Source organism: Helianthus annuus, chromosome 7 (assembly GCF_002127325.2).
Source record: "Helianthus annuus cultivar XRQ/B chromosome 7, HanXRQr2.0-SUNRISE, whole genome shotgun sequence".
Taxonomy (NCBI): domain Eukaryota; kingdom Viridiplantae; phylum Streptophyta; class Magnoliopsida; order Asterales; family Asteraceae; genus Helianthus; species Helianthus annuus.
In genome coordinates this window covers 3,677,252-3,698,298 of record NC_035439.2, presented here as the reverse complement: position 1 = coordinate 3,698,298, position 21,047 = coordinate 3,677,252, and the positions used below count along the sequence as shown (strand labels likewise).

The 21,047-nt window shown below is 35.2% G+C and overlaps 1 protein-coding gene across 2 annotated transcripts; it reads right to left on the bottom strand.

Moving 5' to 3' along the window:
• Positions 1-15,595: 15,595 nt before the first annotated feature.
• Positions 15,596-19,901, bottom strand: LOC110867641 (beta-amyrin 28-monooxygenase). Of its 2 annotated transcripts, none has more exons than XM_022116645.2 (4): positions 19,264-19,901; positions 17,459-17,914; positions 16,304-16,491; positions 15,596-16,034 (listed from the first exon to the last, which is right to left on the bottom strand). In XM_022116645.2, exons 1-4 carry the CDS (start codon positions 19,754-19,756, stop codon positions 15,735-15,737), a joined length of 1,437 nt encoding a protein of 478 aa, XP_021972337.1. In that variant the 5' UTR covers positions 19,757-19,901; the 3' UTR covers positions 15,596-15,734. The 2 variants fall into 2 exon arrangements, with proteins under 2 accessions (XP_021972337.1, XP_035831398.1); XM_035975505.1 differs by having other exon boundaries at positions 16,277-16,491; positions 19,264-19,900.
• Between the last annotated feature and the right edge of the window lie 1,146 nt (positions 19,902-21,047).

Here is a 21,047-nt window from a genome sequence, read left to right as displayed (position 1 = left end):
ATTTATCATGCAACTAATCTCTTTACTAAAAAAGGGAGTCCGGGAAATTACTTACCTCGCGCGTCCGAATTTGCACTTAGCTTCCGTGTTTACCTTCTACCCGTGGCACTTCCTTATTTGTGCTCATGTTGACATGACTCCTATCCGTACAAGTCATCACATTCATAACACGGTTAGCTTACATACATTCATTCGTTCGGCTTTCAAATCATGCAATATTTGACTTTCTTTAGCTTATTAGCGCAAATATGGGATATGTATCATCATACTTCATTACTACCATATACGGCACATAAATTAGTTAGTTCATAACACATAAGTTCTTGCATACGAACTTTTACCTTCTAATTACAATCCTATACATAATCCGCTCTCATTTTAGATTACGCCATTAATTTACATATCAATTACATTCACGCATCATTCGCTTTCCATAACACATTTCACAATTTATTAACTTTACATTTTCCAAATACAATGCAAGACTTCCTAATTCATTCAAAATTTATAAAATTAACCATTCAAGCATTTAAGCGAACACTTGGTGTGCATACAATATTTTAAGCACTATGTACATGTGCTTTATGCATAACCTACTCATTCACACCACACTTGATCAATTCAACCGATTTCACTTAGCTTCTTAGCCTACATCAAGAACATCTACCAAAACTCTAATACTTATACATTCATCCTTCAATTTCTCATAAGTTTTAGCATCTAAGAATTGCTAAAATCTTATCATGTGACTAACACAAGTGGGTTTTACTTCAATCCTTTGCTATAACCAAAATCAAAGATAATTCACATTCTACATAATGATATTAACCCACATACAAACTCAAATTCATACAATCTTCACGGATTAATCAAAACCCAATTAACAAAAAGCATCAAACCATGAAATTGAACTCACCTTATGATCAATACACTTAGATTAAAGAGTATCTAAACCCATGCATTCGATTTGCCCTTGATCTCCTTGGTTGCTGCTCTCGATCGCACGCCCAGAACCATAAACACTGACTTATTTTTTTTTTTGTCAAGTGTTTTATTTAACACTTTTCCCTTTAACCCCTAAATCTTTTAAAACTTGTCATTTATTTCATTTCACATATTAACTTGTATTTAAAACCAAGTTCACTAACTTAGTTACCTCAATATCACACCATGTGAAATAAATCATTCTTGAAATTTTAACATTTGGGTTTTTGGGGCGTTACAAGTCTACCCCCCTTAAAGAAGGTTTCGTCCCCGAAACCTTTCTCGTTCTTACTCTTACCTTTCTATTGTACTCATTCAATGGGCACATTACAACATAATTCATCCGGGGTCTTTGCAAAAGTCTAAATCATGAATAATTATGATCGTACGCATTGTCCTTATCTTCTTAAATTAGTAATTTACTTTCATACTCACACGAGGGTCCGGGTCTGATCCAGAGCTCTTATTAGTGTCTTTCACTTTATATTGCTAGTTTCTAGTACATACTATCACTAGTATTTCATTCATTGAACTTATTCCAAATGTATACAATTATTACTCGTAAAGACCTAAGGTCACAACTTGTTTCTAGCTTCCTATTTAACCATATTACATTCATACATTTACTAATCAAAATAAATCGATTTATTTCATACTATTCATACATCATATGCTATCTTTTATTTTATTCACCGTGAACAAACCTTAACATTCCAATACTAACATTCCTTCTAATTACTTTCATACCCATATGAGAGGTCAACATACTATCATACTCAATCTATGAGCATTGGCTGACTTGTTAGCCATTACAACATGACTACTTGACACGAGGATTAAACATCATCCTACGTTTGTTGTTGTCACATGATGCTAAGTACATTCTTAGGTTATTTTCTTAACTAGGTCATTCACATAACCTCGTGTTGTCCATCTGTTTGTTTACACATTACTTTCTATACGCACATATATGCGTTATTGAACAACATTAAGTCTGAACTAAAACTTCATTCCTTTGTTGGCCTTTACAAGCCAAATCTTTCATACCATTTCATACTCGTGTCACCACCAGTTCGCTTAGAAATATTGTTCAATATGTAACTTTCTATTTAACATCCACAAGTTAAACCATTTACTAACCTCGCTAATTTGGCACAAACCAACGTGTAACAACCGGAGTTGACTTGCTCCTTCATGAATCCATAACTTAATAGGGTTGATCTTGTCCATTGGGTATCATAAGCTTTCATTCATGAGCATTCTTTCACCGTCCTAGGTAGATTTATCGCATCATGATTCCTGCCAATCTCATTATAAAATTAGGGGTTTACACATTCCATTCGATTTCATTCAGACATGATGTTTATCACATCGCCTTATTTATATATTAATACTTTCTCAATTCCTTCTTAAGACATTAGTGTGTTAGACCTATTCATGACGGGTCAATACATGGCCATTTCTTAATATATCTTTCTTATTATTTATATATACATACGTATCGAGGTACATGTTTGTACTCCTTTTTAATTCAGACATGCTTACGATCTCATCGCTTCACTGTTCCAGTGTTTTCTTGCAAACACTTGCCTTCCTGTTTTAAAAGTTAGTCATAATACTTATTTCGCTTACAATACTAACATTTTAGTTCCATTTGCTCATATACTTTCATTTCCTTTACACATTCGATTACCCAATTAAAGGGGTAATGGCATATACTCTCATAATGAGATTCAAGCATACCGCTTACAACCCGGTCACATCGGGTTAATTGCTTTCAACATAAATCTTTCGTTCTATCCGTATAACGGATTGAACTTCATACATTCGTTATTGCATTCACGACCACCCGTTCTAAACGGATGGTACCTTATCCTTACTCGACTTGTTCGACTTGAACCGGTCGACTTGCATAGCTTATTATAGCATTCGCTATCATAACCAAATCCGCAAGGGATTTGCATCATTCGTATCTTTCATTCCTTGAATCCGTCTCGCGGATTCAAGCATTGCATTCGCATATTTCATTCCTTGAATCCGTCTCGCGGATTCAAGCATTGCATTCACATCTTTCATTCCTTGAATCCGTCTCACGGATTCAAGCATTGCATTCACACCTTTCATTCCTACAAAGTACTCTCAATCCCCCGAGAGTCCTACTACCCATTTCACCCACACGCCTAGCTGCTACCAAACTCTATCGGACATACCTGTAATAATTATCACGGTCTCACGAACGTCATACGTTTCTTGTGTACTGGCCAGGTACACATTCCACGTACTAGTTTCGTGCCTTCGCGTAATCGCCACCTTATGTCTGAAGAATTTAGTTTCGGCTCGTGTAACATTTTCAAAACTTATTTATCATGTCGTTATCATAATTTGTTCAAAATTTTTCTTTCACTTGCTTAACCATACCATTTCATACGCCCATACGCTAAGTTTACGTACCTAGGGTCAATTCGTTTCATTACTTGCCTTGATGCCGGTCCTAGACCGCATTCACGGATCATCTCTTCCAACAATTGCGCTTACCCTTCACAAAACATATTATTAGTTTCCTTCAAATACATAATCTAATACATACTTACATTCACTGTTGCCTTTAGGCCTCGATCGAGTCTTGGATTGCACGGGTTCTTGGTCACGAGAGCACACCGGTTTGAGTTCAAGTATTTACCTCCTGTTACTTGATTCTCTCAAACCAGGGCTCTGATACCAACTTGTTACACCCTAACACGCTTTAATTGAAAAGACGCAGCGGAAAATACATGCCATAAAATTTCTTTCATTATGAACGTCTTAACTTACTTGAGGTTCATTTTAAGGTGACACATTTACAATGAATACATCAATTTAACTCATTTACATAATAAAACACAACTTGTGTATATGGCATTACTCTCTCATACAATCCCGTACAATCCTTCACGTGACTCGGTCCTCGATCTCCATTCCTTGATGATTCTCCGTGACCCGATCAACCTGCGCTCACCGCATACATTCATAACGCTAGTACACATTATAAGCATAAATAAGATTCCTCCTTACTGACTATTCATTTCATTATCTCGTCCTATTCCAGCTTTCTATCTGATTATACATTCCGTGGTGAGACTTCCTCGTTGTACCTGCATTACACTTCGTTCACAAGGCACGCTATTATTATCGTCAATGCTCAATTTCAGTGAATACATGCATATATACTTCCATACATACCTTCATATACATATATATATATATATATGCAAACGTTCGCACATAACTACCCACATACGTGCGTACCTACATGCATACGTGCGTGCCTACATACGTGCATACCTACATACATACATACATACATACATGCATACATACATACATACATACATACATACATACATACATACATACATACATACATACATACATACATACATACATACATACATACATACATACATACATACATACATACATACATACATACATACATACATACATACATACATACATACATACATACATACATACATACATACATACATACATACATACATACATACATACATACATACATACATACATACATACATACATACATACATACATACATACATACATACATACATACATACATACATACATACATACATACATACATACATACATACATACATACATACATACATACATATACACTCGCATGCATACGTTTCTAAACGCGTTTGACGCGTTTTCTCAAGGATTCTCTTTTACTAATCATGTAGGTAAATCCATACTTATATTTAACTATGTCTTTCTACTTATTTCACTCCATATATAAATGCATACACACTCATCGCATCCCATAAACATTCTATAATAAGTTTAGAATACGATTCGGGACTCCTTTTTGGTTACGGGACTATTTTGGAGGAATTCTGCACATTTTACTGAACTGGCAGCTGATGCACGGCCATGCGTCCCAACCGCACGACCGTGCAGTTCCTACGACGTCGGGGGCACTGGCAGTGCACAAGCTAGTGCAATGATTTGCTCGTAATCGCACGACCATGCGGCCAAGCGCACGACCGTGCGTTTCCTTGCGTCGGCCAAAATCGCGTAGACAGTACATTAAGGCGTCGGACAAATAATGAAAATGCACGGGGCGTCGGCGACGGCCCCTAGAATTGTCGTTTTGCTGCAGATCCGTTTCGTCGTCCGAAAACGCTAAAACTTGCGTAACTTTTGAACCGTTTATCCGTTTAACCTCCCGTTTCTTCCTACATGATCATATTTTGGTCCTCTATCAATTGGACTCAAAATCTAACCTCCGAACTAAGGAAGTTCTTAACTTATATGCTTTCGGCTTAATATCATTTACGAATTATTCGACCCATTCATGTTTTTATCAAACAACTCTTTTGTTTAAACTCAAGACTAAGCCTTTTGACCATTAACACATGTCCCCGTTTCTCGGTTAGCGCACTTGTAAGAAATTATATTCATGACCCGGTTATAATACCTTCGTCATAACTAACGCAAATCATACCGTAATGAGTTAACTCTTATTTTGACCCGTTTGGTCGACTTAGAGGAAACCTTCAATTCTACATACTCAAACCTTCCTAAACTCCAAACCCATACTTAAATAAGTAGCACATAACCTTACTTTAATAAACTAAGAAGTGATTCTGGAAAATCACTCACTTAATACTAATACTTGATATCATCATCAATTTCACGTTTCAACACAACTTCTAACATTTATCATGCAACTAATCTCTTTACTACTAAAAAGGGAGTCCGGGAAATTACTTACCTCGCGCGTCCGAATTTGCACTTAGCTTCCGTGTTTACCTTCTACCCGTGGCACTTCCTTATTTGTGCTCATGTTGACATGACTCCTATCCGTACAAGTCATCACATTCATAACACGGTTAGCTTACATACATTCATTCGTTCGGCTTTCAAATCATGCAATATTTGACTTTCTTTAGCTTATTAGCGCAAATATGGGATATGTATCATCATACTTCATTACTACCATATACGGCACATAAATTAGTTAGTTCATAACACATAAGTTCTTGCATACGAACTTTTACCTTCTAATTACAATCCTATACATAATCCGCTCTCATTTTAGATTACGCCATTAATTTACATATCAATTACATTCACGCATCATTCGCTTTCCATAACACATTTCACAATTTATTAACTTTACATTTTCCAAATACAATGCAAGACTTCCTAATTCATTCAAAATTTATAAAATTAACCATTCAAGCATTTAAGCGAACACTTGGTGTGCATACAATATTTTAAGCACTATGTACATGTGCTTTATGCATAACCTACTCATTCACACCACACTTGATCAATTCAACCGATTTCACTTAGCTTCTTAGCCTACATCAAGAACATCTACCAAAACTCTAATACTTATACATTCATCCTTCAATTTCTCATAAGTTTTAGCATCTAAGAATTGCTAAAATCTTATCATGTGACTAACACAAGTGGGTTTTACTTCAATCCTTTGCTATAACCAAAATCAAAGATAATTCACATTCTACATAATGATATTAACCCACATACAAACTCAAATTCATACAATCTTCACGGATTAATCAAAACCCAATTAACAAAAAGCATCAAACCATGAAATTGAACTCACCTTATGATCAATACACTTAGATTAAAGAGTATCTAAACCCATGCATTCTATTTGCCCTTGATCTCCTTTTCAATTTGATGATTTTTGGTCATTAGGGTTTTGGCTCTTCCCTTGGTTCCTGCTCTCGATCGCACGCCCAGAACCCCAAACACTGACTTATTTTTTTTTTGTCAAGTGTTTTATTTAACACTTTTCCCTTTTAACCCCTAAATCTTTTAAAACTTGTCATTTATTTCATTTCACATATAAACTTGTATTTAAAACCAAGTTCACTAACTTAGTTACCTCAATATCACACCATGTGAAATAAATCATTCTTGAAATTTTAACATTTGGGTTTTTGGGGCGTTACAAGTCTACCCCCCTTAAAGAAGGTTTCGTCCCCGAAACCTTTCTCGTTCTTACTCTTACCTTTCTATTGTACTCATTCAATGGGCACATTACAACATAATTCATTCGGGGTCTTTGCAAAAGTCTAAATCATGAATAATTATGATCGTACGCATTGTCCTTATCTTCTTAAATTAGTAATTTACTTTCATACTCACACGAGGGTCCGGGTCTGATCCAGAGCTCTTATTAGTGTCTTTCACTTTATATTGCTAGTTTCTAGTACATACTATCACTAGTATTTCATTCATTGAACTTATTCGAAATGTATACAATTATTACTCGTAAAGACCTAAGGTCACAACTTGTTTCTAGCTTCCTATTTAACCATATTACATTCATACATTTACTAATCAAAATAAATCGATTTATTTCATACTATTCATACATCATATGCTATCTTTTATTTTATTCACCGTGAACAAACCCTAACATTCCAATACTAACATTCCTTCTAATTACTTTCATACCCATATGAGAGGTCAACATACTATCATACTCAATCTATGAGCATTGGCTGACTTGTTAGCCATTACAACATGACTACTTGACACGAGGATTAAACATCATCCTACGTTTGTTGTTGTCACATGATGCTAAGTACATTCTTAGGTTATTTTCTTAACTAGGTCATTCACATCACCTCGTGTTGTCCATCTGTTTGTTTACACATTACTTTCTATACGCATATATATGCGTTATTGAACAACATTAAGTCTGAACTAAAACTTCATTCCTTTGTTGGCCTTTACAAGCCAAATCTTTCATACCATTTCATACTCGTGTCACCACCAGTTCGCTTAGAAATATTGTTCAATATGTAACTTTCTATTTAACATCCACAAGTTAAACCATTTACTAACCTCGCTAATTTGGCACAAACCAACGTGTAACAACCCGAGTTGACTTGCTCCTTCATGAATCCATAACTTAATAGGGTTGATCTTGTCCATCGGGTATCATAAGCTTTCATTCATGAGCATTCTTTCACCGTCCTAGGTAGATTTATCGCATTATGATTCCTGCCAATCTCATTATAAAATTAGGGGTTTACACATTCCATTCGATTTCATTCAGACATGATGTTTATCACATCGCCTTATTTATATATTAATACTTTCTCAATTCCTTCTTAAGACATTAGTGTGTTAGACCTATTCATGACGGGTCAATACATGGCTATTTCTTAATATATCTTTCTTATTATTTATATATACATACGTATCGAGGTACATGTTTGTACTCCTTTTTAATTCAGACATGCTTACGATCTCATCGCTTCACTGTTCCAGTGTTTTCTTGCAAACACTTGCCTTCCCGTTTTAAAAGTTAGTCATAATACTTATTTCGCTTACAATACTAACATTTTAGTTCCATTTGCTCATATACTTTCATTTCCTTTACACATTCGATTACCCAATTAAAGGGGTAATGGCATATACTCTCATAATGAGATTCAAGCATACCGCTTACGACCCGGTCACATCGGGTTAATTGCTTTCAACATAAATCTTTCGTTCTATCCGTATAACGGATTGAACTTCATACATTCGTTATTGCATTCACGACCACCCGTTCTAAACGGATGGTACCTTATCCTTACTCGACTTATTCGACTTGAACCGGTCGTCTTGCATAGCTTATTATAGCATTCGCTATCATAACCAAATCCGCAAGGGATTTGCATCATTCGTATCTTTCATTCCTTGAATCCGTCTCGCGGATTCAAGCATTGCATTCACATCTTTCATTCCTTGAATCGGTCTCGCGGATTCAAGCATTGCATTCACACCTTTCATTCCTACAAAGTACTCTCAATCCCCCGAGAGTCCTACTACCCATTTCACCCACACGCCTAGCTGCTACCAAACTCTATCGGACATACCTGTAATAATTATCACGGTCTCACGAACGTCATACGTTTCTTGTGTACTGGCCAGGTACACATTCCACGTACTAGTTTCGTGCCTTCGCGTAATCGCCACCTTATGTCCGAAGAATTTAGTTTCGGCTCGTGTAACATTTTCAAAACTTATTTATCATGTCGTTATCATAATTTGTTCAAAATTTTTCTTTCACTTGCTTAACCATACCATTTCATACGCCCATACGCTAAGTTTACGTACCTGGGTCAATTCGTTTCATTACTTGCCTTGATGCCGGTCCTAGACCGCATTCACGGATCATCTCTTCCAACAATTGCGCTTACCCTTCACAAAACATATTATTAGTTTCCTTCAAATACATAATCTAATACATACTTACATTCACTGTTGCCTTTAGGCCTCGATCGAGTCTTGGATTGCACGGGTTCTTGGTCACGAGAGCACACCGGTTTGAGTTCAAGTATTTACCTCCTGTTACTTGATTCTCTCAAACCAGGGCTCTGATACCAACTTGTTACACCCTAACACGCTTTAATTGAAAAGACGCAGCGGAAAATACATGCCATAAAATTTCTTTCATTATGAACGTCTTAACTTACTTGAGGTTCATTTTAAGGTGACACATTTACAATGAATACATCAATTTAACTCATTTACATAATAAAACACAACTTGTGTATATTGCATTACTCTCTCATACAATCCCGTACAATCCTTCACGTGACTCGGTCCTCGATCTCCATTCCTTGATGATTCTCCGTGACCCGATCAACCTGCGCTCACCGCATACATTCATAACGTTAGTACACATTATAAGCATAAATAAGATTCCTCCTTACTGACTATTCATTTCATTATCTCCTCATATTCCAGCTTTCTATCTGATTATACATTCCGTGGTGAGACTTCCTCGTTGTACCTGCGTTACACTTCGTTCACAAGGCACGCTATTATTATCGTCAATGCTCAATTTCAGTGAATACATGCATATATACTTCCATACATACCTTCATATATATATATATGCAAACGTTCGCACATAACTACCCACATACGTGCGTACCTACATACATACGTGCGTGCCTACATACGTGCATACATACATACATACATACATACATACATACATACATACATACATACATACATACATACATACATACATACATACATACATACATACATACATACATACATACATACATACATACATACATACATACATACATACATACATACATACATACCATACATACATACATACATACATACATACATACATACATACATACATACATACATACATACATACATACATACATACATACATACATACATACATACATACATACATACATACATACATACATACATACATACATACATACATACATACATACATACATACATACATACATACATACATACATACATACATACATACATACATACATACATACATACATACATACATACATACATACATACATACATACATACATACATACATACATACATACATACATACATACATACATACATACATACATACATACATACATACATACATACATACTCACATACATACGTTTCTAAACGTGTTTGACGCGTTTTCTCAAGGATTCTCTTTTACTAATCATGTAGGTAAATCCATACTTATATTTAACTATGTCTTTCTACTTATTTCGCTCCATATATAAATGCATATGCACTCATCGCATCCCATAAACATTCTATAATAAGTTTAGAATACGATTCAGGACTCCTTTTTGGTTACGGGACTATTTTGGAGGAATTCTGCACATTTTACTGAACTGGCAGCTGATGCACGGCCATGCGTCCCAACCGCACGACCGTGCAGTTCCTACAACGTCGGGGGCACTGGCAGTGCACAAGCTAGTGCAATGATTTGCTCGTAATCGCACGACCATGCGGCCAAGCGCACGACCGTGCGTTTCCTTGCGTCGGCCAAAATCGCGTAGACAGTACATTAAGGCGTCGGACAAATAATGAAAATGCACGGGGCGTCGGCGACGGCCATAGGGGCGTCGGCGACGGCCCCTAGAATTGTCGTTTTGCTGCAGATCCGTTTCGTCGTCCGAAAACGCTAAAACTTGCGTAACTTTTGAACCCTTTATCCGTTTAACCTCCCGTTTCTTCCTACATGATCATATTTTGGTCCTCTATCAATTGGACTCAAAATCTAACCTCCGAACTAAGGAAGTTCTTAACTTATATGCTTTCGGCTTAATATCATTTACGAATTATTCGACCCATTCATGTTTTTATCAAACAACTCTTTTGTTTAAACTCAAGACTAAGCCTTTTGACCATTAACCCATGTCCCCGTTTCTCGGTTAGCGCACTTGTAAGAAATTATATTCATGACCCGGTTATAATACCTTCGTCATAACTAACGCAAATCATACCGTAATGAGTTAACTCTTATTTTGACCCGTTTGGTCGACTTAGAGGAAACCTTCAATTCTACATACTCAAACCTTCCTAAACTCCAAACCCATACTTAAATAAGTAGCACATAACCTTACTTTAATAAACTAAGAAGTGATTCCGGAAAATCACTCACTTAATACTAATACTTGATATCATCATCAATTTCACGTTTCAACACAACTTCTAACATTTATCATGCAACTAATCTCTTTACTACTAAAAAGGGAGTCCGGGAAATTACTTACCTCGCGCGTCCGAATTTGCACTTAGCTTCCGTGTTTACCTTCTACCCGTGGCACTTCCTTATTTGTGCTCATGTTGACATGACTCCTATCCGTACAAGTCATCACATTCATAACACGGTTAGCTTACATACATTCATTCGTTCGGCTTTCAAATCATGCAATATTTGACTTTCTTTAGCTTATTAGCGCAAATATGGGATATGTATCATCATACTTCATTACTACCATATACGGCACATAAATTAGTTAGTTCATAACACATAAGTTCTTGCATACGAACTTTTACCTTCTAATTACAATCCTATACATAATCCGCTCTCATTTTAGATTACGCCATTAATTTACATATCAATTACATTCACGCATCATTCGCTTTCCATAACACATTTCACAATTTATTAACTTTACATTTTCCAAATACAATGCAAGACTTCCTAATTCATTCAAAATTTATAAAATTAACCATTCAAGCATTTAAGCGAACACTTGGTGTGCATACAATATTTTAAGCACTATGTACATGTGCTTTATGCATAACCTACTCATTCACACCACACTTGATCAATTCAACCGATTTCACTTAGCTTCTTAGCCTACATCAAGAACATCTACCAAAACTCTAATACTTATACATTCATCCTTCAATTTCTCATAAGTTTTAGCATCTAAGAATTGCTAAAATCTTATCATGTGACTAACACAAGTGGGTTTTACTTCAATCCTTTGCTATAACCAAAATCAAAGATAATTCACATTCTACATAATGATATTAACCCACATACAAACTCAAATTCATACAATCTTCACGGATTAATCAAAACCCAATTAACAAAAAGCATCAAACCATGAAATTGAACTCACCTTATGATCAATACACTTAGATTAAAGAGTATCTAAACCCATGCATTCGATTTGCCCTTGATCTCCTTTTCAATTTGATGATTTTTGGTCATTAGGGTTTTGGCTCTTCCCTTGGTTCCTGCTCTCGATCGCATGCCCAGAACCCCAAACACTGACTTATTTTTTTTTTGTCAAGTGTTTTATTTAACACTTTTCCCTTTTAACCCCTAAATCTTTTAAAACTTGTCATTTATTTCATTTCACATATTAACTTGTATTTAAAACCAAGTTCACTAACTTAGTTACCTCAATATCACACCATGTGAAATAAATCATTCTTGAAATTTTAACATTTGGGTTTTTGGGGCGTTACAAATCTGGAATCCATGAAAGCCAAGATATCCAAAATTACCTATGCCGAATCAAAAAGAAAATTATAGAAGGATACACCTTTCGGAAAACATATAACTTGAAGTATGTGTGAGTCATATTCTAATCCGTCCGTAGTGACCGGAACTCCGGAAGGGTGGATTTCAACGAACGTTGCATCGGAATCGCCGGTGTTGTGATCTGACAACGATTCCGGTGAGAAGGTAATTGTCGTCGCTGGCGTGGGTGACCGGATTAAGGAGTTACGGTTTGCAAAAGTCGCCTATCAAATAAGAAGTATGGGAGATTGAGGGCCAAGTGGGATGGATCTGGAGACATGAGGAAAAGAGGTATAGAATTATACGGTAGAGAGAATTACACATTACCGGTGACCACATATGAAACAAACATGTCTTTTGGTTTATTTAGTATAAATAACCGTCATAAGAACATCTGGGTGTTAAACATTTGCAATTCAACAGACACATTTAATTTGTCTTATAACCGTCGTCATCGTTGAAACGTTATGATCATTCAAAGAGAGCGTGTCGTCGTTCAAATAACTATTTGAGTATCCGATTTTACAAAAAAAAAACATATTTAAAATCTTACTTCACGCATACTGTCAGTCTTCTAAGTTGCATGATAAATCCGAATGCGAAATGGGATTTTGCAAAATTTCAAAAAAAGAGAAAATAACAAAACAATGAAAAGGTAGTATTCATAAGCAAATTTCGTGGGAAATGAAAATTCGTGTCTACCACAGCAACCGTTGACTTTTGTAAATTTTTTTCAATTTATTTAATTATTATATGCCAAACGTGATCCATGTATTCATAACCGTTTTTTTCTTCGACGCTTTTCAGTTTAGAGGGCACATGTTTGGGACGCGACTTTTCAACAAAATAGAGGTGACTCAAGTTGCTATTTGTATATGAGATATAATAGTATCTAATCTTTTACTTTCTTCGCCGCACGTCCGTTTTGTTTAGCAATTTTTCCAGCAAAAATGACAATACATCGATATTATAGCAAGCAATAGATCAGATTAGTGTTAGTGTGGTAGTTTTCTAGCTAAGATTGGGCGTAAAAAAGTGCATGAAGATGCAATTTTAACTTTTTGTACAATAGTGTGAGGTTTATTGGGGAACACTAAAAAAGTGAGGAACCAGGGAACACTCTAAAAGATTTAACTTAACATGTTAAACATCAATTTTTTTTAAAAAAATTTCGCCACTTTTCCTTATAAATAATTGTTGAAGCATTTTTAATAAAAAAAATCCAAAACTAAAAACATAAAAAAACAGTTAAAAAAAGGCTTAAATTTTTTTTTTTTTTACAAAAATGATTTTTTTATTGGAATATTTTCTACCCATTTTTATAAGGAAAATCGCTAAAAAAGTTTAAAAATATTGATTTTTAACTTGTTAAGTTAATTTTATAATATATATTTTTAACTGTTTTTTAAACATTTTTTAAATATTTTTTTAGTTTTTTATTAAAAATGTTTCTATATGTATATTTATAAGGAAAAACACCGAAAAATATTTATAAAAAGTTAATTTTTAACATGTTAAGTTGAATTTTTAAAAGTGTTACCCGGTTCCCCATTTTTTTAGTATTCCCCAATAAACCCTCCCCTTGTACAATATATTTACAAAATTTACTCGTCACTTTTTACTAAAGTTTTTAAACGATAAATATCTATGGTAACCTCACAATATTTATATCTGATTTTTTTATCACTTATTACACAAATTTTTGAACGGCGATTTTTTAAATCCATGTGTCTGTGGGACTTGAACCGAAGACCTCTCCCTCTCAAACCCGAGTGTTTTAACGCTTTGCCTTTGCTAATTTTAATTTAATATAATTAATTTTATTAAATACTATGACATACGATTTATGATTATATAATTATCATAATGTCAGATTTGAAAAACCACTATCAATGGGTTTGATCCCGAAATGAAAGAGGTCCGTCATCTAAGATTTTAGATTCCAAGTCATATATCAATGTGGGCTCATAATTCATGAAAGCGTTGGGCTGGTTTGTGTTAGTATAACCCAACTAGCTGATTAGTCATTAACTATAGTCTCAAAAAGTTAAATGTTAACAAATTGGGTTAGCTAAGTTGACCCATGTCCATGGCTTTATAGCCTAGTGGCATATTAGGGGTGAGATAAGGCTTTTGGACCAATAGATCCTGAGTTCGATTCTCACAAGGGGGTTTTCCCATATTTATTAGGTTTCCTTCTGAATTGGTGTATAGACATATGCCTAGTGGAGATGGATATGATCGGGTTGTTCCGCTAGTGCCACGATGATACTCCAGTGGTCCGTCACTGATCCAAATTTGTCGTTCAGAAAAAAAAAAAAAAAAAAAAAAAAGCTAAGTTGACCCATCTAATTTGTATGACTAGCTTCAACTTTCAATGTCACAATATAACTTAAAAACAAAGGGAACTACTCAGTTCAGTTCATTATACATTATCAAATCCCTCTTAATTCATTTGAGAAATTGAACTTAAATTTATAAGTTTAATTGTAATTTAAACGATCTAGCAGATTAAAAACATGTTGGTCAAGCCAAGTAGTCAACTCTAACCAACCCTTTTGACAGACTGAAAACAAGTTGGTTAAGTCAACCCTAACCAATTGCTACGTTAAACAGGTTAAATACGTCAACTCATTTACGACCCTAACCGGCTAGCTCATTTGTTTGTTGTTGTGCTCGTGACGAGAGTTATTGCCCTAGCATACCTAAACCAAACACCGGCCATGATATTTAATCTTGAGCAAAGCTCAATGCTCGTTTTTTATTGTTTTGCTCAAGTGTGGAGAAGTTACACAAGTGTAACTAATAACTCTAATAATTGTTTTAGCATTTCTATATAACCATAATGATATATGATATGTCTTCAAATTTGATGAGGATGGAGTCGAATTGGAAGTTTATTTACCGGGGTAGCCATAGGATCATACTCTATCTTCTCATCGGGATTGAGTAGGTCCCACTTAAACTTAGTCACAATGTTGTGTAGGAACACAAGTACTTGCACACGAGCTAGTTCTTTCCCTAAACACATCCTAGGACCGCCTCCAAACGGAACATAGGTGAAAGGCGTGGGCCCTGTTCCTTCAAATCTCGAAGGATCAAATTTGGTAACGTTTGAGAAGTTATCCTCTTCCTTATGTGTCATGACCGCACTCCAAATTATCTGGAATTCACAAAACAAACACGCGAAGATGACGAACAATAGGCAGGCTAGGTAATAGTTTCCTATATGAAAACAACTTTTTGGCCTAACTTTTATAAGTGATTAATGTGTTAACTATAATTACTACGTCAACAAAATGATTGAAGACTACTTTTTAAGAGGGTTCGAGATAAAAACAACACAAGTCGACCCATTTATAAGTAAAGGGGTTGGATATGTCATCTCTAGTTTACTAAACTCACATTCGTGAGGTGTCAACGAGGGTGTACCTTCCATCCTTTCGGGATTGTATAACCCGCATACTCAAAATCCACCAGGGCCTCCCTAAAAGCTCCGATCACCGGTGGATTTAGTCTCATTACTTCACAAACTACATTCCAAGAGTATCTCATCTTTTGTAAGTCATTCCAGCTTAGCAATTCACCGGGCGATTTTCCTTCCAAAATGACTAATTGCTCTAGTGACATTAAAGAACAATTATCACTTATCAGTTATTAATGATTTATCATAAACTTTATGAAAATCCTTTAGCAAATATAAACGAGCTAGATCGGCCGGTTTGGTGGGCTAAAAGTAATATGGTTCTCAGAGTAAATTACAAAAATTGTCCTTTATATATGTCACTTATTACAAACTGTGTCATTTGTCTTCAATAATTATATTGCAAACCCTTATGTCTTTTAGCCTTAACTCGGTTAATTTTTTTATGGTTAAATCTGACCAAATGGGCCCCACATGAGGTTATTTTGGTCATTTACTCTCATGTGGGGTCCGTTTGATGATTTTGGTCAGATTTAACCACAAAAATTGAGTTAGAGCTAAAGGACATAACTTGCAAAGGTTTGCAAACATCGAGTACATTTTCTGTAATTATTGTAGACAAATGACACAGTTTGCAATAAATGACATACATAAAGGACGATTTTTGTAATTTACTCTCTGTTTAATGTTCGAAAAAATAGGTTTCATGATTCGGTTTACAGTTTGTAATCGGTCTGGTAAACTGAACTGACCTATATATATACATATTAATTTAGGTAGTAAAAATAAAAACAATATAAAAAAGTTGTTCGCGAATCTTACTTTGATAACTAGCCTAAGTATTTTTAGTTATAATACGTATAGATTATTGATCTAACCGATTTTGTGCTCTTAAGTTTTTTCTCTCGCTTTTTCTCAAAAAAATTTAATACTTAAAAGATAAAATGATCTTTATCCTTTTTTTTAGGCGACCGTTTTCTTTTAGAATCTTTCAAAGATCTAAAAGCGGAAAAAGGCTTAAATCACCAAAACTGAACCGTTTTGACCTAACCAACCCATCCGGTTTAGTTTGGTTTGTCCAAAAAACTGTAGTTACTTGTTCGGCCCATAAATACGGTCAAAACTGGTCAAAGTGGACCGTGAACATCCCTAGTTAGCATTACCTTTCAACACGTTTTCATAAACCCGGGTATGTTCTCCAAGACATTTCATGAGCAACGTTATTAAACTAGCAGTAGTGTCATGCCCCGCGAAAAGTAGCAACATTATGTTATCCGCGATCTCAATTTCAGACAAAAATCGACCGTTTTCATCTGAAGATGAAAGCAAATGTGATAGAAGATCTTCAAAAGATGCTGCATTTTCTTGTTTAGTGATTTCTCTCCTTTGTTTGATGATAACCATGAGCTGCTTTTTAATAGCATATGTTGCCTTTTTAGCCCGGTAAAAACGGGTCCCTGGGATGGCAATGGGTAGCTCTGCAAGCCCTTTTAGGAATGTTTTGAACAAGGATCCGAGTTCTGAAACTTGTTTTGGGTCTTCCAGGCTAAGAAACATACTACAAGCAAGCTCAAATAAGTATGATTTCACTGTCTCGAAAACCTTTATCTCGTTCCTGCCTTCATGACAACGAACTCTTTATTAGATTATATTTTTGGTAGTGAATTTGTAATATAACTTTAATGAGTTAAATGCCATTTTATTCCCTATGGTTTGTGCCATTTTACTAGTTTAGTTCAAATGTTTCATTTTTCATCTGTGGGTCTAAAAAGGTTTCACCGTTGCCAGTTTATTCCACTCGGTTAACTTCGTCTATTTTTTTTGTTAACGAAAAGGGCAATTTGGTCATTTTATATGGCCGAATTGCCCTTCTGGTTATCAGAATTACATATAAAATGACCGAATTACCCTTATCGTTAATAGAAAAAATGGATGAAGTTAATCCAGTGGACTAAAGTGGCAACGGTGAAACCTTTTTGAACACACAGGTGAAAAATGAAACATTTGGACTAAACTGGCAAAATGACCTAAACCACAAGGACTAAAATGACATTTAACTTTAACTTTTGTAGACTGTCGTCAAATATGATTAGGGTTGCAAATGAATCGTGCCAGTGGAGCTTCAACGTCTCTCTCTCTCTCTCTCTTTTTTTTTTCCTGAACCGTGAGAACCCGTTAAAAGAAAATTCACTAGTTGGGCTAGCGACCGTCAAGGTTAAGGCAAGAAACCAGTAACGACTAATTTTGAACCCAAAAACTCACGGGACCACACTAGTATTTTTCTAACTAGTAGGATTGGATTAAATACAACTCATGTTGGGCTAGTGATCTTCACGGGTTAAGGCAATAAACCATTGAAGGCTGCATTTGAACTTGAAAATTCACTAACCGCTCTTGTATCTTGCTAACCAATAGGCAGTGGCCATAGCAGACACAAGATTTTTCTCTGGGTTACGATCAAGGGAATTAACTGAACTTTTAAAGGGGTGGTTGGGAATTTTTTATAAAAAATACACTATTTTAGTTTTTTTTTTTTTTACGGGGCGGCCGCCCCCACACTTGAGTGTAGGTCTGCCAGCGCCACTAGGACCAGCTAAAGTGTAGATTACGCTGGGTTAGTAACAATAAACAAGTTCAGGCAAAAAGAACTAGTGGAGTTGCATTTGGAAGCGAAATGAAACGCTTACCAATGCACCACTAATCTTGAATAGATACCCCAACATGATTTACATTTACAAGCTCGAGCGCACGTTAACCATGTTTAATTTGAGAGCTACTAAAAATAGTTGAGTTTTAAAGTTTTAAGAACTAGTAAAAGTTTTAGAAGTTTTTAAGCTTAAACTCGGCTTGTTTGACTAGCCCACGACGACCACCTCACCCCCCCCCCCCTAAAAACACTAAATAAAAGAAAAAACAAAACTACATAAAATTAATTAATTTATTACTTCCAAAACCCAAAGTGAGATACCTTGCCAGTGATCTTGTATATAGCGACGAGTAATTTTCTCAATAGTGACAGTATAACGACTGGACAAAGCATCTGGACCTAGACACTCTATCATCATCTTTCTCAACCACTTGGCTTCATCACCGCGACTAGTATTCAAACACTTACCCAACAACCTACTCATTGTCTCCGGCCACCACGACGCCACCAGTTTGTTCTCGTTTCCGAACAAAAACTTGTTCCCCTGGGGTCCGCAGAAGACGGCCATACGGTGGCCGATCAACGATGTTTTGAAAACCAAACGACTGTCATATTTCTTGATTCTCTCTCGTATGAATGTCTCCGGGGTTCCGTGTCTTTGTAAACGAACGAATTCTAGTGTTTCACCTATATATGGCCAACCGAAGGTTCCTGGTGGAAGATTGTTGGTGGCTGCTTGTTTATTCCGGTGGATTTGGAACCAGATGCATACGAGGATGAATAGAAAGACAAAGATGAACAAGGTGGCAGCCATTGACAAGTTATTATTATGAGATTGTTGTTTAAAGTTAATTGGAATCCATTGTTGAAGATAAGATGATCTTGCGTCTGATTAGATGATGGGTCAACGGTTTTTTAGTGGTGGTTGGGAGTGAGATTTGAAGTTCAATTATTGGGTTTAGACTTTAGATGTTTTACAGAAAGATATATATATGTTCGTAGAGTTAACTTCACGAACAAAATGTCTTATCGTACAAAACATATGAAAAACATGAAAAAGCCAAAAAATGCAGTAGTATTTTTGTAATTATTTACATTGTACTGTAATTAATTATCATAATTACTCTACAAATGATTTTGTATGCTAATTTTGATCTTGTAATGTAATTTTGTAGATTATCATAATTACTCTACAAATGATTTTGTAGAGTAATTTTGAATTGTATGTTGTTTGATAAACTTACAGAGTAATTTTGATATATTTGTAGAGTAATTTTGAAACAGAGTAATTTTGATAATTATCCTACAAGATCAAAATTACTCTATAAGATATATCGGTAGAGTAATTTTGATAATTACGCTACAAGATCAAAATTACTCTACAAGAACATTTTACAAAATTATTCTACAAGATCAAAATTATTATACAAGAAAAACGCCATGATTTGAATAATTAGCAAATAGTATACAGGTGTAAAACGTCATTGATCATAAACAATATGCATATATTAGAACCCAAACGACAATTAACATTAATATTTAAAACGCCAAATATTGAATATAGGAAGAACGCCGTTGAAACATAAACGACATTTAAAAAAAAACGGTTCAAAAAATGCCATTGAAACAAGTAATAAAAGAACAAAACGTCATATCTGTTGAATATAGGTAGAACGTCATAGAAACATAAATGTCATTTCAAGAAAGGTTACTTTGAAAAAAAAAACGCCATTGAAATAAGCATAAAGAACAAAACGTCATTTCTATCGAAATTTTGTTTGAAACGGAATCATAACGTCATTATTAAGGGGAACATGGGCAATGACAATCGTACCCCTGCATATCATTTAGCGCCCCCTGCCATGTGTTCGACCAGGATCCGTTTTCACACTTCTAACCTGTTGATCCCGTTTCTCTCTATATATATATTTCAAAAAATTGGTGATGAATTGCTATTCTATTGTTATGTGTTAAGTGTCAAGTTAATTCTTTTAACATTGTTGCATGTTACATAATTACTTTTTCACAAGATTAGTGACGACAAATAATACATTTTGTATGTATTGGTAACGAATTTAATGATTTAACCAATATAATATATGAAA